This window comes from Piliocolobus tephrosceles, chromosome 7 (genome assembly GCF_002776525.5).
Source record: "Piliocolobus tephrosceles isolate RC106 chromosome 7, ASM277652v3, whole genome shotgun sequence".
Taxonomy (NCBI): Eukaryota; Metazoa; Chordata; class Mammalia; order Primates; family Cercopithecidae; genus Piliocolobus; species Piliocolobus tephrosceles.
In genome coordinates, this window is record NC_045440.1 from 75,243,159 (window position 1) to 75,265,423 (window position 22,265).

General features: G+C 39.3%; 1 protein-coding gene across 4 annotated transcripts in view; it reads right to left on the reverse strand.

The window, feature by feature from the left end:
- Nucleotides 1-2,034: 2,034 nt before the first annotated feature.
- JPH1 (junctophilin 1) overlaps nt 2,035-22,265 on the reverse strand; it is an 82,141-nt gene continuing 61,910 nt past the window's right edge. The window contains exons 3-6 of one of the 4 annotated variants that reach the window (XM_026455055.1): nt 22,063-22,181; nt 11,931-12,577; nt 4,545-4,640; nt 2,035-3,938 (exon numbers count right to left, since the gene is read on the reverse strand). In XM_026455055.1, coding sequence (XP_026310840.1) covers nt 4,560-4,640; nt 11,931-12,577; nt 22,063-22,181 — 847 coding nt within the window. In that variant the 3' untranslated portion in view covers nt 2,035-3,938; nt 4,545-4,559. Of the gene's footprint in view, nt 4,375-4,544; nt 4,641-11,930; nt 12,578-22,062; nt 22,182-22,265 lie in introns of all 4 variants that reach the window. The other 3 variants (XM_026455054.1, XM_023184085.2, XM_023184084.2) reach the window with 3 other exon arrangements.

Consider the following 22,265-nt stretch of genomic DNA (forward strand, 5'->3'; position numbering starts at 1 on the left):
AAATACACGCTATTCAGAACTTTTAAAAGACTCTGCTGTAGTTATTATTAACTCAGTGGATCATTAAGGAGCTTATGACAGATAGAAATGGGTCCATTCAACCCGCACTCCTGCCTTGGATTTCATGGTATTTGCCATCACATCTTCATGGCTCATGAGTGGCAATGTGGAATAATGCTAGCCAGTATGTGAAATGAAAAAGCACAAGATGTAGTGTCAGATCTGGGACTCTGATACAGATTTTTATGACTTTATGGCTACATGATCTTGTGCAAGTCATTTAACTGCAGGAAAACTTTCCAGGGAGATTGTAAGAATCCAGTGAGACACTGATGTGAAAGCTCTTTGTAAAGCAAATGTCTCATATTCTCCTATATTGGAAAACACATGTTAGCATAGAGAAGGAACTCTGTAGGTGGGTCCTTTAATTTTCCCGGTGAGAAAGACTGACTTGTCCTGCAGCAAGGACATCCCATGACCCATGATCTAATTAAACATTACAAAAAGACCCTTAGAATGGAGTCTCACTGTATTTTTCAATGTGTCTGAGACACTAATAGGAATTTAATTATTTTATCCCTATTTCTTTCAGTCAGTAAAAAACATACGAAGCAGTTACTATGTGCCAGGCACTATAGTAAGCATTGAACATAAATAAGGTCATTTCATTCTCACCATCACCCTGTGAGGCCAGATAGTGCTATGACTACATCCATTTTACTGATAAGGAAACCAGGGGCATGGATTAGAGAAGGATCCATAATCAAAGCTGGAATTTCATCTATATTGACTATATTCATCAGTATTCACTGTCTTCTCTACCTCTGCTATTTTCTCCTATTCCTATAAACCAGACCCCTATTATAGAGGCCACTGCATTTCAGTACCTTTGGGGTGAGAGTGAATTGTCAGAACAGATAATTCTTAAACCTGCAATAATCAAATGCAGTCTGATGAACCGTGACACTGTACTGGCAGAATACGCCACACCAACAGCCACCTATTAAGTTGGGACGATGAGGCTATGTTACTTTCCAAAGCATGGCAGGAGAGCTGCAAACGGCAGGGAGGGTATGCCTGGGGAGCCTGCTAGCCACAACTCTTGAGAAACAGTTATTGCGTTAAAAGGGCATGTAGAATATTTTCCAGACTTCCCAACCACACAAGCTTCACCCTAGCTTTGGCATCAGCGCTCACAATGTGTGGCTTGGACATGAATCTGGAATCAATAATCTCTCTAGCACCTTGTGCTTTCCTTCCCTGCTTCAAAAGTCTGTTCTGTGTTCTCCTCCTTTAGGATTTGCTAGGAGGCTAATTACTGAAGTTGAGTAATCTGTTTAGCCCTAGAGGCAATAACTCTGTGTATTATTTATATGAGGGGCTCCAAGATCTTAGCCCTCAACAGGTGTGATGAATTTGGGAATTTAAAAGCACCATGGCACCTCCCTGGAAAGCTGTTTTGGAGATGGTCCTTTTATCACAGTGCACGGGTGGCTTGCCTACGTGTCGAGCCAGCAGCTTAGGCCAGCACCCTGGATGGCTTCAAAGGGAGCACAGTGGCTGGAAGTCCCGGTGGCGGCAGGTTTATTCAACCCATACTGTGCTTAACCTTCCAGGAGTGCACCTAAGCAGCAGGGGTCATAGCAACATATTAATTTATTTGGGGCACAATGGTAAAAAAAAATTCTAATTAATTGAAAAGTGCCCATGTAGGAGGGAGATTTACTTCAAGTTTTCTTTAAAAATAAGAGCAGTCTTTAAACTCTGGATAAGGCACTAATCCAATCAATGAAGGCATTAAGCAGAGCAATGAACCTTACTTTGCAAAATTATTTGAAAGGCCCAGGATGAAAGAAATGTAGAACCAACTGGTGGTGCAGTATAACTACCTTCTGGCACATGGCTTCTTTGTGCATTTTTTCCTTCTATTTCTGCTGTTAATTTTTCAGCAGATCTCTTTCAACACCACCACCGAAGCATTCCACATAACTCAAGACAGTAATTTACTCACAAAGAAAACACACTTCCGACTTTATTAATAACCAACTTTTTTTTTTATTAGAGCAGATACAGTTGTGAAAACTGTACATTATACATTTTGGTTTCGAGAATTATAAATAAAGGAACTCACAGGTAAGGAGTTCTTTTTCACAGCAAGAAACTTTAAATAAACAAAGTCATGTTTTATTAAGTACATTGGCAGACTTCATGTGCTGTCCAAAATGTTGAGTACAGTATAACAACCCAATAGAAAGAGCCTTCATGTAAAATACAGCTGTGCACATTTTAGAAAAATACCAACAATTTGAGCTTTGTTTTAAAAAAGCTTATAAATCATACATATATTTATAAATGGGACCAACATGCTCACTTTATAAACATATCCTCTCGCTGTTACCCATGATTTCCAAAGCATTACACATTTTAAATAAACACTTAATAAGATTAAATATTTTATTATTATTTTTTTAAAAAACCAGCTTTCCCAGCATAAGGAGCTACAGGGTTTGGGAGGGGTGGTGAGAACACTGAGAGTGACACAGGAACTTTAAACGTTTGTTCTCAGGTAAAAACGGACTTCCTAAATTTAAAAGTCAAAGCAAAATGTAAAAAATGAATATACAAGTTGAAATTTTTCATTTGCTCTCTTTCTGCCTTCTTCTTTATTCCATATTGGTCACACCCAGGATTTTCAACATATTGTGCTTCTGTAAGAAACATCACTGGGTTACTACCCTGCAGGTGGCAAAGCACTTAGTCCACATCTGTGCTAACCAGGGAATTGTGTGAACTGTCTTCTGCATTGAAAAGGTAGCTAATACGGTTAAAAAAAAAAAAAAAATCTGATTAAACCATGCAAATCATGAAAATATTTAGGAGTAGCTCCCCCTCTGCAATGTAATGTTTTAAAACGATTTAATAGATTAGATAGATACTTTTTCTCCCCTGATTTCTTTTTAACTAATTACTTTTATAAAGACCATTTAGTTTCTCTAAGTAAGCATGCTTCTCAATAATAAAGGGTAAATTATAAAACAGCAAAACCCCAGAAATGTCAGAATGACAAAAGACTGTAAAAGACATATATTTAAAATAAAAATGTCTAAGCCTTTAAAATGGGAAATGAAATTACAAAAGGACTTTGAAAAACAGGAGAGGCAGAAAACTGAGAGGCAGTGATTGAACAAGGCTTTATGTTCTACCTGAATGTATTCAACAGAAATTTAAGTTGGAAAAAGAAAACAAGAAAGAGCAGAGCAGTTTATTAATAGCATCTTGCTTAACTTTCATGGGAATTAACACAGCCACCGACAAGATTTTATTTGGTTGTAAAGTACGTCAGCAAAGAAACTGAATCCTTTAAACACTGATTACTGCAATCCATGCAACGTTTGGACTATACTTCTTAGAATTCTGTTGTGTTTCGGCTTTTAAAATTTAGCACTTACTAAGTGCATAAATAATTCACCTCAGTAATGTTAAAAATATTTAAAATTAAATTAGTTCTTAGGAAGGCATAGTGTCTTCAAATCGCTAAAATTTAAAGATAAATAACCTTTTACAAGTATAGGAAGAATAAATGACATAAAAGATGGTATATTGCTATCAAAATAAGCACATTTTCACTAGCATTTTGTTGTTTCTTTTCCTTGAGATGCAACACGTGTGTTTCGGTCCGGCCAGGACCGCAGGTGGTAGATGACTATACATCATATTTAAATAAACAGCAAAAATGAACAGAGTCGTGCACAAGCAAATGAAACGTTCTCTCCCAGAACATTCCAGGAGATGTTAAAGCAGCAGATCATGGCATAAGACTGGTGAGTGATGCTGCTACCTATTTCTTCTAATGAGATAGGAGTGAATGTTGGAACCACGTCCACAGCAACACAATCCTCCGACCGCATTCCTCGGGCAGTCGTTTCCCCAGCTCCCTACTAAAAACGTCAGATGGTAAAATAGTAAGGCAGCTGTTGACTTCCATCAAAAAAAAAAAAAAAAAAAAAAAAAATGCAGCTCCATACATTTCCAGTTTAGTCACACTCTGCTAGGACAGATGGAGTAGCCAATGCCAAGAACTTCGCCGGATGGGGCTGCTTCAGCAGATTTTAAAAAAGAATTGTTATTAAGTTTTGCTCTCCAACATGGCTGTGCGCTTCAGCTCCCAGAGGACCCCAAAGCCACAAAGCACTCCCAGGGGAACCGAACAGGTCCTCTGGCTGAATTTTCCAAGTTTCATCTCTCTTGCGATCCCATCCTAATTCCAAGCCTCCTTCCCTGTGTCTGAGTCTGCCTGGGGTGGGCCATTTAAAGGGCTGACGGCACCACTGCAGAGAATTGTGGGCTAACACACCACTAGTTGTCAGGACTTCACTGAAGGGTCAAAACAGTTATAGCATTAAGTAACTATGTTGAATCACATTCAGGCATAGCCAAAATTAAAGTGAAGGACAATATGTCATTGTTAAAAAAATAGCAAATTTGAATATGAGAAAAGAATATTATTTACTATGATTTTAGATAGAAATTAAGGCGATTCTTACCTTTCCTAATTCCAATCAAGTTAGAAAGTGAACAAAAAGAATGGCCAACCCGATATTCAACAGCATGACAAGGACAATCATGATCGAATTAGGGCCCTGAAAATGAAAGAGAACAAAATAATTCTAACTTTTCCATGTTAATATCAAGATATTACCAAAGCCAATTACTGAAAAAATAAGAAAGTTAACATGATTGCAGTAAATAAGGCATAAAAGATGACAGCAGTTCCAAAAGGTGTAGACTAAAAACAGCAATGCTATGTTTAGATGGAGACATTTCAGGACCTTCACTTAAAAATGAATCCAGGCTTGAATTAGTTTAAAAATGTTTTAAACAACTGATCTACTTCATTCACCTCAAAACAACGGACAACAGCGTGGGCTGAGAGACACAGCTCACCATAATAGGGCCTACGAAGGGCTGGAAGTTAGAGGTGCGTTTGTTGTTAGGATGCAGGTCAGATGAGGAAGAGCTGCTTCCTCCTCAGGGCAGTTAGAACAGGAGAGCAAAATCTGTAGGACAAAGCCACCTCCAAGGAACAATTCAGGGAAAACTCAAAATAAGGTTCTCTACCTCCTGCTTTTTCCCTGGTTCTCTGTTTGGACACCACCCTTTCCGTTAAGTAAATGCTGTAAGTGAGAAGTTCGATACTTTCAGAAGTTATCTTACAGGCCTAGCTTTTTAAATTTCTCTAATCATAATCACAACATTTTAGAAATCAAGTTATATTTTACAAACTACAGGATCCTATTTTGATAAATATCATTATAATAAATACCGGATAGTCCAAGGGCGCCAAATTTTACTTGTTTAAACAAACCAACCTCATATAACCCATCTTTTCAGATCTGCTCCATAAAGAAGCCACCTTTTTTTACAAAGCCATGATTGTGGTATTTACTGTGAAAATAGTGTCCAATTATTATATAGCATTAAAAGTGTTCTAAACTGGCTTCATGAGGTAGGTAGTTATATTGTCCTTATTTTACAGATGAGGAAACAGTGGTACTCTATTTGGATATTGGGTAAGACTACACTGAAACAATGTTACAGAGGCCTCAAAAGTATTGATGTGTTTTGGGTATGGGGTAAGTGAATAAGGGAGATTGGAGCTATCACTGGTCAAGCACTCATCAATTCGGGTCTAGGGTTTGGGTCACACATCATTTACTCAAGAAGGTCTCTTTCCCTGACGGAGCCCACATCTCTGTCGTAGAGGTCAGAGTGCCCTGCTCTCTCTATCACAATGAGTTTCACACTTGACTGTCCTTTGTTGTTTAACTGCTATTTTCCCCCAAAAGACGCTGAGCTCCACAGTGGCAGAGGCCTTGTCTTATTCACTGCTACGTACCCAGTGCACAGACATGTGACATTGCCCAGTTCATTCAGGCAACCAATATTTAATGAGACCCTACTATCTTCCAGCACATTTCCAAGTGCTGTGGATGTGGGTTGTTTTGAGAGAGGCTCTTGCTCTGTTGCCCAGACTGGAATGCAGTGGTGTGATCTCAGCTCATCGCAGCCTTGACCTCGCAAGTTCAAGCTACCCTACCACCTCAGCTCCCTGAGTAGCTGAGACCAACAGTGTGTGCCACCAAACGTGGCTAATATTTGCATTTTTTGTAGAGATGAGGTTTCACTATGTTGCCCAGGCTGGTCTCAACTTCCTGGCCTCAAGTGATCCTGCCACCTTGGCCTCCCAAAGTGCTGGGATTCCAGGCATGAACCACAGTGCCTGACCCAAATGTGGGTTGTTAAACAAAACGCATTAAATCACTGAAATGATTTAATTTCATTAATCATTTCATTAATCATTTGCATTAAATGAAGAACAAACAGGGTGATGAGTAAAATGGGGGAGGGAGAGGAAGTAAACATAGTCCCCTTTAAGTGGGGACTATTAAGAAGAAGAAAAGCATCAGTTCCTAAACCTCAAGTAAATGGGAGGAAAATAAACATTTATTGCAGGTTTTTATAATGCTGGGCAGTGGGTTAAGCATCTCTGAGTAGATTTTTTGTTTATTCTTCACAAGTGATTATTAGTTCCATTTTACAGTGCTTAAGAGGATAGGTATCTTGCTCAAGTTTCCTCAGCCAGTTTGAGTCACTTCGAAGCTTAAGAGGATAGGTATCTTGCTCAAGTTTCCTCAGCCAGTTTGAGTCACTTCGGAGCTCCATGCTCTTTTCTCCATATGTCTATTAAAGATACAGGCCTTAGTTTAAAGGGAGTTTCCCATTCAGTTATTTAAAATGACATTTTTATCTATATCCTATAATTTCCACAGTATCAGAAAAATATCAAATTGTGATAATGACCAACTGCTCTTTTAGAATAGTTATGTTCTAAATTAATAGGAGAGTCCTAACCTGTGCAACTCCTCAATTATGGTTAATTTAGAGCACAAAAATAATGCAGGAAACTCTTATAATTCAGAAAATAGTGGAGACGATCTTTCAATGTCACAATATCACAGGCTGAACATCCCTTATCTGAAATGCTTGGGACCCTAAGTGTTTGGGATTTCAGATTTTTTCAGATGTACGGGTTCAGCATCCCAAATACAAAATTCTAAAATGCTGCAATGAGAATTTCCTTTGAGCATGATGTTGGTGCTCGAAAAGTTTCAGATTTTGGAGATTTAAAAAATTTTAAAGTTTTGTGGGTACACAGTGGGTGTATATATATTTTGATACCGACATACAATGTGTAATAATCACTTCAGGGTAACGAGGTATCCATCACCTAAAGCATTTATTCTTTGTGTTCCAAACAATCCAATTATACTCTTTTTAGTTATTTTATGTTTTCATTTTATTTTATTTTTTTGAGGCGGAGTCTTGCTCTGTCGCCCAGGCTGGAGTGCAGTGACGCGATCTTGGCTCACCGCAACCTCTGCCTCCTGGCTTCAAGTGATTTTCCTGCCTCAGCCTCCCGAGAAGCTGGGACTACAGGTGCTCACTACGATGCCCAGTTAATGTTTGTATTTTTAGTAGAGACGGGGTTTCACCATGTTGGTCAGGCTGGTCCTGAACTCCTGACCTCAAGTGATCTGTCCGCCTCAGCCTCCCAAAGTGTTGGGATTACAGGCGTGGGCCACCGTGCCCAGTTCTCTTTATTTTAAAATGTACAAGTAAATTATTATTAACTATAGTCACCCTGTTGTGCTATCAAATACTAGATCTTATTTGTTCTATTTTTTTTGTATCCATTAACTATCCCCACTTCTCCCTCCCCTATGTCTTCACTTTTCTTCCAGCCTCTGGTAACCATCTTTTTACTCTCCATCTCCATGAGTTTGATCGCTTTAATTTTTAGCTCCCACAAATAAGTGAGAATATACAAAGGTTGTCCTTCTGTGCCTGGCTTCTTTCACTTCACACCATGACCAGATGTTGGAACATTCTGGATGTTCCACCTGTACTACTATACACACTTGGATTAGATTTTGTTCATGAGTGTTTTAAGAATTTTGGATCCTTTCAACTATTCTGGGCTACTGGGTTTATTTTACAATTTTCAAAGGTAATTTAGTGATACGAAAGATGAGGAAAAATACACCTGGTCAGAACAATACAACGTAGACTTCGGTGTCTTACAGTGGACCCAGGAAAGTGAAACTGCAGAGAACATGACTTCCATGAAGCCAACTTCTAAAGTCCAAGGTGTGCCTGAACCTTAACTCCCATTTCGTAAATCCGTATAAGATTCTGTGAATTTATCTAACCCCTTTGAATTAGTATTTTGAATTTGTATATTCTCTTGGTTTGAATTTAGTTTACTATCTTTTCTCCAGTTTTTAGCCCACATATCACTGTACTGGCAATTCAGATTTAATGAATAATGAATGAGTGCTTTATCCAAAATGAAAAATACATATATATATTTTTTTCTTTTGTATACACACACACACACACACACTTCTCCTGTATATGTTCTAATATACACATACATATATATATATATTTATCCTACCAGGGTGGCTCCACTTAGAAAGCTATTTTTAAAGGTGGACTCAGTGAAGATGAGGGAAAACTAGACATGAAAGGTTCAAACAGCAACCAGGGGGAAAAAAAAAATCCAGGATGCTATGTTCAGTGGCAGATTCCAAGCCCTGGCCTCTGTGTTCTTTATATACCTAGGCACAGGATGCAGGGTGAAAAGCATTAAGGTAAAGTCCCATAAATATGACTGTGGTGGCCAGTTGTAGCTTAAAATAGCAAAATGAAAAAAAAATCTGTCTTGCTTTTCAAGACTGACTGGGACAGGTGTAATACAAGAAGCTGTAGCAGGGCACAGGGTAAGTCTTGATTGGAAGAAATTTTCAGGCAGTCAGAAAATAAAAAACAGGAAATCAAAATACAGAAGGAAATCCTAACTCAAAAAATTAAATCTTTTTTTTCCTTTAAGAGACTGTCATTCATATTAAAATTGTAAGGAATTTTCTGCTAGAAGAGTTATTATGGTTTATGTGAAATCTAAAGCTTCTCTAGTTAGAAACACACGAGAAAAGCAAAATTTAATTAAGTATTAATAGCAAAGTTTAATTATATATATTTACCTCTTTTTGGAGTGAGGTTCAAACCTGATTTGATGGGGATGCTTTAAATTTTACACACATTCAAATAAACCTCAAAACAAACTTGGATGCAAATCACAGGAATGGCTGAGAAAAAAGTGCAGTCGTTTTTCAGAATGGGCTGAGATACCTAATTGGAAAATTTCCCCACTTGATGGTAAGATGCTAAAGATGCCTCTTCTGACCCTAACAGAGTTGTCATGTTGCAAAATCCTACAAAATTTCGGGATCATATTGAATGTGTGTCTCTAGGACATGAGTCCATACGCAACCATTGCCCACACGGGTCACAGAAGTTTCTTGAGGAAAATCTTCCTCAAGAAAGTAATCAAAGCCACAGTCTCCCTTCTCCTACCTCTCATACTCAAGTTAACTAATTTCCTGTGTTAGTCTGTGTCCCAGGAGATTTTCTGTATTTCTAGGAGACCAATATCCAGGGTGACCCTGAGGATGGATCAAATCTACTTGAATATTTCTGAACTGCTTATGCTTCAACTAGCATTGTGTTGAAACAAACATCATAACAGCTAAGGTTTCTTCATCACTTATTCTGCGCTAGGCACTATGCTAAGAACTTTTAAAGTACTGACTCATTTAATCTTCACAACAACCCTGTGATAGGTACAGATGAGGAAACTGAGGCATACAGCAGTAAGGAAACTGTCCAGCGTCACACAGCTGGTAAGCAACAGAGCTGGGATGTGAACCGAGGAAGTCTGGAATCGAGGAATTGAACAGAGTTCAATTCTGTGAATTTTAAAATTATTTATGAATGTCTAACTTACACCACGTCTTTCTCTCAAAACTATGTAGTACTCCATTGTCTTAAAGGTCATCCGCTGACAACATTTATGATGACTCTGTGACTGTGTCACATCCTGACTCTCAGGAGTGGGGAAGGCAGCTTTCTGTTACTATTAGGAAGACAATGTTAATTCTTAGAATCTTCGCATGAAGGTGCCAAGTCAATCTTGAATTTTGCAGAGGCAGTCTAAAGCTCAGGGTGGTTGCAGAGCTGCTGGGGCCTCCTTTCCCCCTTGGGGTGTAGAGGGGAACCCTCTACAGGGTTCAACTACTTTCCTCTACAAGGACCAACTACTGAGATGGAGGATGCTTGGCTAACTCCAAGAATCTGAGAATTCCACAAATAAATAAAACAAATGATTTTTCTAAATGAGGAGGCTGTGAATTTACCAAACATATGTATACTACTGTTTTACAGAGAGACTCTTTCAGCTAAGAGCTGGGTAATTCAACTTATTTTCCCCCTACCACAGCCTAATGTACAGGACACTGGGGCATACACTTCCCCTTGTAGAGGTCTAGAAGTCAACTAAAGCCCACAAATGGGTACCCAAAAGTATAAAAGATATGGCCTTGCATTGTTTGAATTTTTCTCCTTGTAAATCAGGCAAACTAATACTGATATATGCGAGGCCTTATTAACTTGGGGATAAAAATGCTGAAAGTCAAATGAGAAGTAAACTATTACATTTAACAAATCCAATAGTGATTATTACAGTTGTAATGTCAGGATACTGACATATTAAGGTTTCAAATCTTTAAAATGAATGCCTACTGAAGAGTCAGAATCTTAGTCTGTTCTGAAAACAATTTTTCTCCATGCAAGTTGACTCTTAGGAAGTTGGTCTAGTTAATCTGAATAATTTATGTCCAGCTAATTAAAAAGTTGAAAATTTGAAAAAAGAAGACAACCAGTGTTTTACAGATACTAGCAAAATAAACACACTTAAGAAATTTTAAGCATAAGTTAACAGAGGAATTTTAATTGTTTAATCATGTGAGTAAATTAAACAGACAAAAATAAGAAACTGATGGCTGTACTATATTCTTGTTGGCCAAGATATTAATCCGTACCATTATGCAAATATGTCTCTATAATTACTAGTGAATACTAGGTGTGTAACATTCAACACCTCTGTTCTAAAGGGATGTGACCAGGTCAAGAGGTCATTTTTTAATCAGTAATTAGCTTCAGGTTTTACAAATTCTATAGCATTTGATAAAATACTAATTCCATACATTATTCAAAAAATGTCCTTTGAAAGAAGGTATAAAGATTTTTCAATAATACAGAGCTTTTCTGGCTGAATAATAAATATCTTAAATGCTTAAGACTAATTGATACTAATAACCTGCATCTACCAGAAAACTGAAATTGTAAGAGTTCTCACACTTTGAAAACACAGAAGACCAAAGAAATTCTCTTGAACTACTGGAAATTTTCAGTTCTCTTTTGGGGAAGAAAAACGTTCTAGCTGCAAAGCCTGGCTATTTAAAATCCAAACTGGGTGTGTATGAGAAGAATTCACAATGGCTAGAGGAGAGGTTCTTTTGTGTAAAGATGCTGACCGCTGTGGTGAAAACAGGAGGGCTAAGAACTTGCTGGTGTCCTTTTCCTAGAGCTCTGAGAGCGGCTGGCCCTTGGCAGGGGTCATGATTCCTTTCCAGCAATCAGAGAGCAAGCTACCAGGAAGCTCACCAAGACACGCTGTTAAAGCCTTGCTAAAATGTGCTAAGATGCTGTGCTAAGCTGGTCAGATCTTACCTACCTGAATTACATCTAAAGTGGGGCCGGGTGAACACAGGAGTAGTGGGGGGAATTTCTGTCTGGAGAGCTCTTTGCTGTCTCAAACTACAAACGTGTTACGTGCTGCTTTAAACAACCCTGTGCTTCTAGAACTTTGGTTAGCCTGGCTGTGATCAAGATGCACAGTCACACCACACAGCTCGCTGAAAAGAACCAAAGGGAAAAAAGAAAGAGAAAACGCTACTTGCAATACTTACTGAATTGGCTTCTTTTTCCAAAGCAGGGCATGAATCGTTGCTTGCGGGATTCTTTGGTATAGCAAGTTCAGACTTCTTAGCTTTTGGCTCAGCTTTGCTTTCTTTGGCAACTGGTTTTGTCACAGATTTGGAGGGACTCCACTTGTTAGCGGATGGCTTGTGCACCAGTGCTGAGGAAGACTGGCTGGATCCATCGCCATCCTCCACGTCTACTGGAGGGTGCTGGGGGGCGTTCAGCTTCACATAGTAGCCGTGATACTGAGAATGCAGCTCCCCGTTACTGGGGTTGGGGATGTGGTGGCGGCCAGAGTACTTGGACTGGGGCACAACCGCTCCTGCCTCCTTCGTGGGAGCCTTTGACATCAAGGGCTTATTGACAATGGCCGTCACCTGCTCATCAGCCACACTCCTTTTGTCTTGGTTGAGTCTCGCCCCTGAGCTGGGGTTTTGCTTCTTCAGGGGCTTTGGGGAGGAAGTAGGAGAGTGGCTGTGTTTGGGACTTGCCTCAGGAGACCTTGGGGGTGTCGTGCCTTTGCGATAAAAATGAGGAGATTCCTTTGGTGTAGGTGGCTTTTCTGGTACCTTTTCTTCTGGATTTTCTTTAGCATCTACACCTTCCTGAAATCTCTGTTTGACGTAATCAGGGCCTGGCCAACAAATAAATAAAAAAATAAAAAGGTGGTATGTATATGTATGTGTGTGTATAGATATATGTGTATACATATATACATATGTTTTTTGCTAAATCAGATTAACCTTTTCTCTTTTTTTTTTTTTTGAGACAGAGTCTCGCTCTGTGGCCCAGGCTGGAGTGCAGTGGCCGGATCTCAGCTCACTGCAAGCTCCGCCTCCCGGGTTTACACCATTCTCCTGCCTCAGCCTCCCGAGTAGCTGGGACTACAGGCACCGCCACCTCGCCCGGCTAGTTTTTTGTATTTTTTTAGTAGAGACGGGGTTTCACCGTGTTAGCCAGGATGATCTTGATGTCCTGACCTCGTGATCCTCCCATCTCGGCCTCCCAAAGTGCTGGGATTACAGGCTTGAGCCACCATGCCGGACTAACCTTTTCTCTTTTAAAAATAATATATTCATAAGGTTTTGACTAAGTACACATTTCATTCTCTAGGGGAAAAGTTTATTTATTATGGAGAGGTTTTAAGATAATACAGAATCTAAACAGTTCTGACTTTCCTGATAATTGCATTCTTTCTGCCTACTTGCAGAATATAGAGGCGAAATTCATGTTGATGGAACATTGGTCACAATATCATAATCTATCATAATCTGCTAATTCAAATTATGTGGTGTAACTAAGACACAGAAAGTATATACTTGTACAAGGAAGTAAGCTGATTACTGTATGTGTCTGAAAATTTAATAAAGTATACTGCAAGAGGGGAACCTGTAGATACTATATTTTTAATGATCTGTCATCAAACATGCATTAAAACTTCCTAGTTTGAAACAACCTAAGTCTGAGGCTTAGGTTGCATGACACAAAGTCACTTCCATGTAATCCATTCACAGTTATGGAAAACATGGATTTGCACAAGCAGTGTTTTGCAGATATCAAAGTCAACACAAGGCAGTTGTCTCTGGTTCTGTAGCTTCAAGATTTTTTTTTTTTCCTTTTTTATATAACTCTGGATTGTTTATAAAAATCTTTTTTTTTTATAAATGGGAACAAATTTTCATCAAAAAAGTGGCTATTCCTCTGACAGAGGAGGAAAAAAATGAAAAAAAAAAAAAAGTGGTCCTGCTGCATTGTTATTTTATGGGGAGTAAGCTGTAAAGAAACAGGGTGTGTGCCACAAGATGTCCTGGCCCTAGGAACTCAAGGAGGCTGTGGTCTGGAAAGGGGCATCTCTGGGCTGACACAGAGACCTTAGACTTCCAGGGCCTTCAGATCTCAGCAAGTCATGTGCATACTTTGGCTACCACTCCACCCATCTGCCACTTTTCGCCTCATGAGGTCAAGGTCACATGCAGTGCAGTTGACCCTCTTCCTCACAAATGGGCAGAAGCTGACGTCTCTTGAGTATACATGGAAGACACTGACCCCACCGACATGCTTATAGAGAGTTGACAGGCTCTTGTCAATTCCACAGCACTGCATCTGTTCATTTTCCTTCCTGCCTTCCACCCCGCAACCCTTCACCCCAGACAAACTCACTAACTCACTAAAAGATTTACAGAGGGGCTGAACAGCAATTATCCCTAATTGTGAGAATACATACTGCATACTTATACTTTAACTGCTCTTCTCATGGTGGTCTGAGTAATAAGTTATTGTAATGAGACTGCTATTTAATTATACAAGGAATTATCCAAAATTTAAAGCCTCACCAAAATCTGAGGGAGTACGTGTTATTATCCCCATTTTACTGAAATGGAAACAGCTATAGCAGCTGAAAAATAAAAAATCACATAGCTCCCATTGTATCTTTTAAGAAAAAAGCATAATGCAACACATCATATTTTAAAGCCAGAGACAAGAATTCCTGAGCACCCAGCATTGCAAGTTATACTCAGGGCACAAAACATAATAGTATTATCACAGTTTCCACCTTCTAGAAGATACATCCACTCCTGGGGATTCAAGTTTCCCAAATCTGTCAAGATGGCACATCGACAATTGAGACTTCCTTTCTAAACTGGGTAAGCTCCCCCTTTATATAACTGACAATTTTCTTTTAATTCCTCCATCAAAAATGGCAGTGTGAATTCTTAGGCCAGCGAAAGGTATCTTGAATGATGAAAAGGGGCAACTGCTAGCATTCAAAAGGTGATGTCCTTCTGTTTCTGAATTCTTTCTTGGTGCTGTGTGTCTGGACATAGCATTAAGGGGAAACAGGGCAGCATGAGCACAAAAAAGTTATGTCTTCCATCAGCTGAACTGCCTCTGCTCTTTAAAACTCATCAGGTCACTGATACTAGTCTGTCATGGAGAAGCCCCTCGTGATTCAACTGCAGGCATATTTTAACAAAACCCCTCTTCTTCTGTGATAAAGTACATTCTCTAATAGATCTTGACGCAATGTGATGTTTACATAGTTTCCCCTCACTTCTCTACCCAAAATTTCACTACAGTTGGTTTTATTTTTGCTTTACTGATATTTGACTTCACAGCATTACTAAAATACCCATCTACGTATGGTAGTGGATGTACTGTGCAAAGATAATTAAAATAGTCAAGGGCTTTGGAGCCAATGGACTTTTAATTTCAGCCACTTACTGCTGAAACAATTACACAAAATACAAAGTACTTTTAACATCTTTGATCTAAAGATAAATGCAGGTTATTTTTGCCAAGAAAAGACTGGCAATATCTACTAAGATTAAGGCACATTAAAAGCTAATGTTTAACTTAAATATACAGAAAAGAGTGAAAAAATAAACTCTGGCAAACATTATTCATTATACATTCTCAAAGTTGGAGGGAAAAGGTAAAGAGTCACTGCACCTTGAGAAATGCAGCTGTCACAAAGCCCATGCATTTCATTTAGAAGATGTGAGACCGTGAGATCGTAGCTCACAAATTTAGGATTTAAATCTTTGTGATGCCCTCATCACAAAAAAAATGTCATTTTTTGCGGTGATAAATAGGTTAATTAGCTTGATTTAATCATTCTGTATTGTATTAAGAAATTGTAACATCACTTTGTACTTCAAAAATATATACAACTATAACTTACCCATATATACATTAAAAACATTAGGATGTATCCTAGTGACCTTCAGTACCACCAGTATAGGTGGAGAGGCCAAGGTGAGACTGATTTGGCCATTGGAAGAATTCGTATTAATGAACTTATGAAGCAACATTTTGGATTCCACTGAAAGTATTTATTATGATATTTATCAACTCTCAAATACTGGTCTAATCACTTCTTTAACCTTTAGAAATCTGACATGTCACCTCTTTAGACAGTTTTCTTGTCCTCAATGTAGTAAGAAAGGCATGTCTTACATGATTACTCATGCCCACTCTGCTAAGATGAGTTTAGGTATACTTACTCAAATTGATCTACAGGGCTTCTGATGATACTCAAAATCTGTTGAGCTCAAAGAATTTACTAGAATGGTGGAAGTATATTTTAGCATCAACTTTCCCATCTAAAAAATTCCTAGCTTTATTATGCATTCAAAAAATATCTGGGTAAGAGAAAAAAACGCACTCCCAAAGCAAGGGTGCCTATGCTTGCTGCTTATCAGAGCATCTGAGGTGCTATGTCCAGAGATTTTAATAAGTATGAACATTGAAGCCTAGAAATATTGTTTAACAAACTATCCGAGTGATTCTAACACTCCGGGTTATAGGCATTTGACAGTATGCAAGCAATATGAGCAGAGGTGGACATAGCACCAGCCCTACATGACTATATCCCATTGGAAATGGTTCGAATGTGGCACAGTCATACAAGGCCTAGCCAACTAAATGAGGATATATGGTTAGATTTTCCAGAAGAAGATTAAATGCTTTTAAAACAAGACATTTAATATAATGCAGAAGACAGAAGTTTTTCCTGGACTATTTTCTCTTGGAAGGCACATGTTGTGCCTGCTACTTGTTCTGTGTGTAGTAAATGTGTGTGTCAGTATTGCAGAGCCAGCAACATAAAGTTGATAAGATGCAGCAGTTCATTAAAAAGACTAGTCAGAATATTGCCAGGGAGGGAAATTATGACAAATGTTGATAGTAGTTGTAGTCAGCACTTTCATCTGTGTATATAGACAGTACCTATGAATCCCAAAGGATTTTCTCCTCCTGGAGACTCATATTGGGAAGAAGTCAGATACAGGTCACCCGCTCACAGATATGGCTGCCATACAATGTGAAAAAACAAACAACATTCAGCATGCCATCCACCAACACGCAAAGGTTACTCGTTCCAGTTGGCACGAAGGTTCTGAACAGATATGGCAGATGGTGGCAGCAGGGTATCCAGCTAGTTCTTCAGAGGCGAGCCTCGGTGGGCTGGCTATGGGCAGAAGCACCATAAAGATTCCCCAAAACAAATGCCTATGAGGACAGTGCCAATATCAAAAGTTTTGTAGCAACAGCGGTAGTCATTAAGTAGAAATTGGACATTTTCTGTGGAGATCGACAATCAGTGAAAAGAGGACCAGATTGAAAGAGTCTAAACACATTGCGTAACTGATAGCAGGACCACTTTTGTGTTTGATATAGAAAGAACACTCCTTTCCTATAGGACTTCACAGTCCCGTCTATAACAATCCTGCAATTTCTGTGACTACAGTCATATTGCTCTGGTCTGCAAACTGTGGGACATCCTTTCTAGTACCCTGCACTTGGCTGGCACTCAATACCCATTTGTGAAACTGAATGTACCAGAATGAATATGTGGTATGAGTAACCAGCAAACTCATGAATTATTAATTTCATGTCATCTAGTGGATTATTCAGTTTCCCTTTTTAATGAAAAAATTTATTCAGAATTTTGGGTTTGGAAGGTGAGCTTAGAAGTCATCTATTCCAGGATGCTTCCCTTTTCTTAACCAAATCCATGACATATTAATGATAGGCATAGACAATTATGTAATGGAGATATGCTTTGATTTCTGAAGTCTTCTAATTCATACCAGAAATGCAAGCTCAGTTAACACTGGTCCATAAAAATCTGTGCTAAAGACTTCATTCTAAATAGTCAGTGCACTGTGTGTATGAGCACATTTATGCTTAAACATGTGAAGACAAAGCTTGCTGGGGATGACACCCAGGGAAGCAGGCTGGCTCTCTCCCAAGAGGGCTCCAAGTACTAAATTTACCACATTCCAGGGCAGTGTTTTAATGTAACTCATGCTCAGCCCCTGCCCCATCAATAAATATAAAAATTTCACACGCTACTTAATATCACTTGAAATTAAAATGAATTATCTTGACTAAAAGGATTTTTTTTTTTTTTTGAGATGGAGTCTCGCTCTGTCACCCAGGCTGGAGTACAGTGGCACCATCCTTGCTCACTGTAACCTCCGCCTCCTGGGTTCAAATGATTCTCATGCCTCAGCCTCCCAAGTAGCTGGGATTACAGGCATGTACTACCAGGCCCGGCTAATTTTTGTATTTTTAGTGGAGATGGGGTTTCGCCATGTTGGTCAGGCTGGTCGTGAACTCCTGGCCTCACATAATCTGCCTGCCTTGGCCTCCCAGACTGCTAGGATTATAGGCATGAGCCACTGTGTCTGGCCTAAAAAGAAATTGAAACAGTGGGAGAAAGAGCCACAAATCTAGTCTCCCAATCTTCCTTCCCAGGAAGGGTCGCTGCCCCAGTCCCTCCTGCTTCCTTAGTGGTTACCCTCTAAAGCAAGTCTGTGCAACCTGTGGTCCAACACAAATTCACAAACTTTTCTTAAAACATTATGAGATTTTTTTTTGTGATTTTGTTTTAGCTCCTCAGCTATCATTAGTGTTAGTGCATTTTATGTGTGGCCCAAGACAATTCTTCTTCCAATGTGGCCCAGGGAAGCCAAAAGATTGGACACCCTTGCTCTAAAGCCTATGTCAGCCTTGTTGGCATAGAAACCTGATTTTCCAGCACTTTGAAGCAGAGCCATCCCTTGGGGCAAACTCACATTACCAAAGCTCACCAGACTGATGTACAATCCTAGAAGGCCAATTCACTAGTTTACAATGAGGAATGTAAATGTCACATAGGTCAGGGGACTCATGTTGATACTACCAGTACACGCTCTCCCCGTTGGCAGAACTCCATGGAAAGCTCAACCAAAATTAGAAAGTTACTGGTGAACATGGAATCAGAACAAGAAGTATGAGCTGAATCAAATATGTAATGGCATCAAGCTGGGCTAGCCTGATACATCCATTTCCTGAGTCAGGGTGATCTTGCCAGCAAAGCCGTACACTAGGGTCACAGGTTCCCCGCATCCTTCCCCATAATAGAAACGTCCTTGCCAATGTGAGAGCAGTCCTCCAAGGTTCTGGCTTCTCCTCCTCTGGACAGTGTTGGGATGAACACTGCCAATTTTTGCCTCTGTGAATCTCTTTTTTCTATACTTCCTTGGGTCACCAATTTTTCTTTAGATGTTCTTATAGCCAATCAGGTAACAAGGAAATCCTGTGGTTCTTAAAGCCATCCTATTACTTACCTGATCTACCTTTGTGTAGTTTCAGGGACTCATTTTCAAGTTGAACTCTCAGAGGGCAATCTTCTAAGTTCTTGGGGGATGACTCACTGTGTCACTCCCACTAATGGCAATTTAGGTTTCTGTGTATGTACACAATTATCTATATATACATTCACAAACATCCATTTGTATGCTTTCTGTTTATCAGAGCTTAACCCTTTGGGAGAGAAAGCTGTCCCACATGCCTGTGTTTTTATAATGACAAAACTTATTATTTTATTAAAAAATTTTTTTGATTAATCTACATATAATCTACTAGCAACCTTTTTTTTTCCCATTTCTCGCTTTTATAATCAAGAGGCTATGTTTTTTCCTTAGTTTCTAACTGAATTGTAGAATAATACAGTTTTAAACTAAAGATCATAAAATTTAATTAAGATGGAAAATATCTGAAAATACTGCCAGCCCCTGAAAATAGGTAATTTGCCATGGAAGCGTTCAACATGTAAGCTATGACAGGCATCCTTTATTACAGGGTTAACAACTTCTATGCACGAACACATGCATTCCAAACAATGGAGACTTTTATATCTGAGATATGTAAATTAAATGGCCAACCTAATTTAGAAGTACTTGAAAGCCCTTTTTGAAAATGTCTATCTGATTCGCTTACCCTGTAAATGCAAAGTGGAGAGCATGAGTTATGCTCCCTTGAGAAGATCAATAATACCCGTGACAGAAAAGGCTTTCTATACAGTTGCTGAAGGAAGTGCTGGCTGTGGGTCAAAGGGGACTGCAGCCTCCCCCACAAGCTCTGGTCTCAAATAGACCCGCTGTCATCCATGCTACTGTGATGTATTCATTCCTGATGCACAACTTGCTTATGTGAAGCTGTTTTAGCTAAGAAAGGGTGGAATTACATTTTCCCACAATATTTTTTTCCCCCTCAAATGCTTTTACACCAGAAAAGGCTTTTAAAATCATTCAGACTGGGAAACCGAGATGATCTTTCATATCATTTACCTCTTGTTAACACCTAATAGGAATCTAAAGGGACCCCATTCCCCAACAGAATTAACAGAACCAAGAAATCACCATCTGCAGACAACAGTAAGTTTGTGTGCTTTCAGAACCGCTCAAGCCCAGTGTCTCCTGATCAGTCAGGTTCTTTCCAATGGCAACACTGCTGGGGAGGAGAGAACAATTTCTCCTGGGTGGCTGAAGTCTTTCCCCAGCTCTCACACCCTGGAACAGCTAATTTGCCAATATAGTTAGGTACTAGGGAAGTATGAGTTCATTTCATACCAGAGGAGAGTTTATTCCTACCAGAGGTCGCTGCAAAAAAATGGAAAGGTTCCTTTTCCTTAAAAAAATGCATGTATATAAAAAATGATTTAAATCTCAACCAGAGGTTTAAAAGAGATGCATGTGAAAGAAAATACCCTTCTCAGTGGTTGCCTTGGACTTGAACTCTTAGACGAGTCACTCTGTGATGATGGTATCTATCATTCAATAACCACCCTGGGTCCCTCCTCAGCCTTTCTCTTGTAAAAACCGAATCTTCTTTGCCTGGCCTTTTACTGTCTTCTTTCTTTGCAGGAACCTCATACTGCCATTCTCCAGGTCATTTCTCATTGCTCCATCCTTGATTATACCAAGTTTCTAGCTTTTCTACGAATCTTGCTATTTTGTTCACTTTGACTTATGTTGTTCGTTAGGACTCAGTGATACCCTATGGGTTCCAACAGTGTATACCCCTCATCAGAACCAAACAAGTATCGAACACCTATCTCATGCAGGGTGCTGGGCTAGGGACAGGATGCTAGTTATACAGCTTGATTTCACAAAAACCAGGGTGGAAAAATTCTTTACCAAGAAATGTAACTTTTAATAGAAATTGAGAACATTTATTTTGGTTTCTTCACCTAGAAATCTGTTGATGCCTCGAACAATCACTAGACAGATGTTCTTTAGAAAACAATGGAATATATATAAAAAGGTGAATATTGCCTTTTTGAAATTCAAAACAAAAACACTAGTATATTATAGAGAGGGGTGGAAAGAGTCTACTGGGAAACTACTAGAAAGTGAATTAAGTATTTAAACCTATTGCACATATTTGTTGATTGCTATTTACTAACATCTGAGGGGGGGCAGATGACCAAGATCGATTTTTTTGAGATTGTCACTTTTATTTCTTCCATCATGACATGCATTTTCCTCTTAATCTGGGCAGATTAATCTCTTTAAGTGGTATGCTGCTTTATTTCCGAACCACACTCCTTTGAACTTTAGTTCAGATACGTTGAAAAAACAGTCACAGTACTGACTGGCTCTTCTCTTAATGCTAAAAGTGCCTCTGAATTTGGGAGTATTTGTTAGAATCAGATATTTCTTTTAGATTCTTGTCTAGTTTACTGCTATCAGCTCATCTAGTTTACTGCTATCAGCTCAAACTTTGTTGGTCATATGTAGAGGGGAGGAAGGGCGAGACTCTGGGGAATAACCCATCTCCAGGGCTAACACTCAGACTTCAGGTCATATTTATTACTACAAGTTGAACATTCCTAATCCAAAAATCTGAAATGCTCCAGAATGCAAAACATTGTGGGCACCAACATGATGCCACAAGTGGAAAATTCCACATGATCAATGGTCACAGTCAAAATGCAGTTAAAACTTTGTTCCATGTGCAAAAATATTAAAAATATTGTATACAATTACCTCCAGGCAATGTGTATAAGGTATCTATGAAACATAAATGAATTTCGTGTTTCAACTTGGGTCCCCAGCTCAAGAGATCTCATTATGTATATGCAAATATAGAAAAATATCAACAAATCTGAAATCTGAAACACTTCTGGTCCCAAGCATTTCAGATGAAGGATCCACACGCGCCCCTGTTTATTTTGTATAACAGTATTGCTGGGATTCAGGAAGCACAGACCTGAATGTTGAAACGAAAAGGAAATAAAAGCAAACCAAAGCCAGTGCTCCTGCCTCGCTCATCAAAGCACTGTTTTACCTGGTTGGTAGAAATCAGGTGACAGCTCCCTGGCCACAGCTCTCGCGATGTCGCACTCCTGGCGAGCGGCCAGCGCGGCCTGGTCGGCAGCATCGGCCTTCGCCCTGGCGTGTGCAGTCCTACATGGGGTACAAAAGGACGAGTCAGCATAGATGGCCCCTTGTTACTTACACAGGGACAAGTAAATTGTAGCCTGGGAAAAG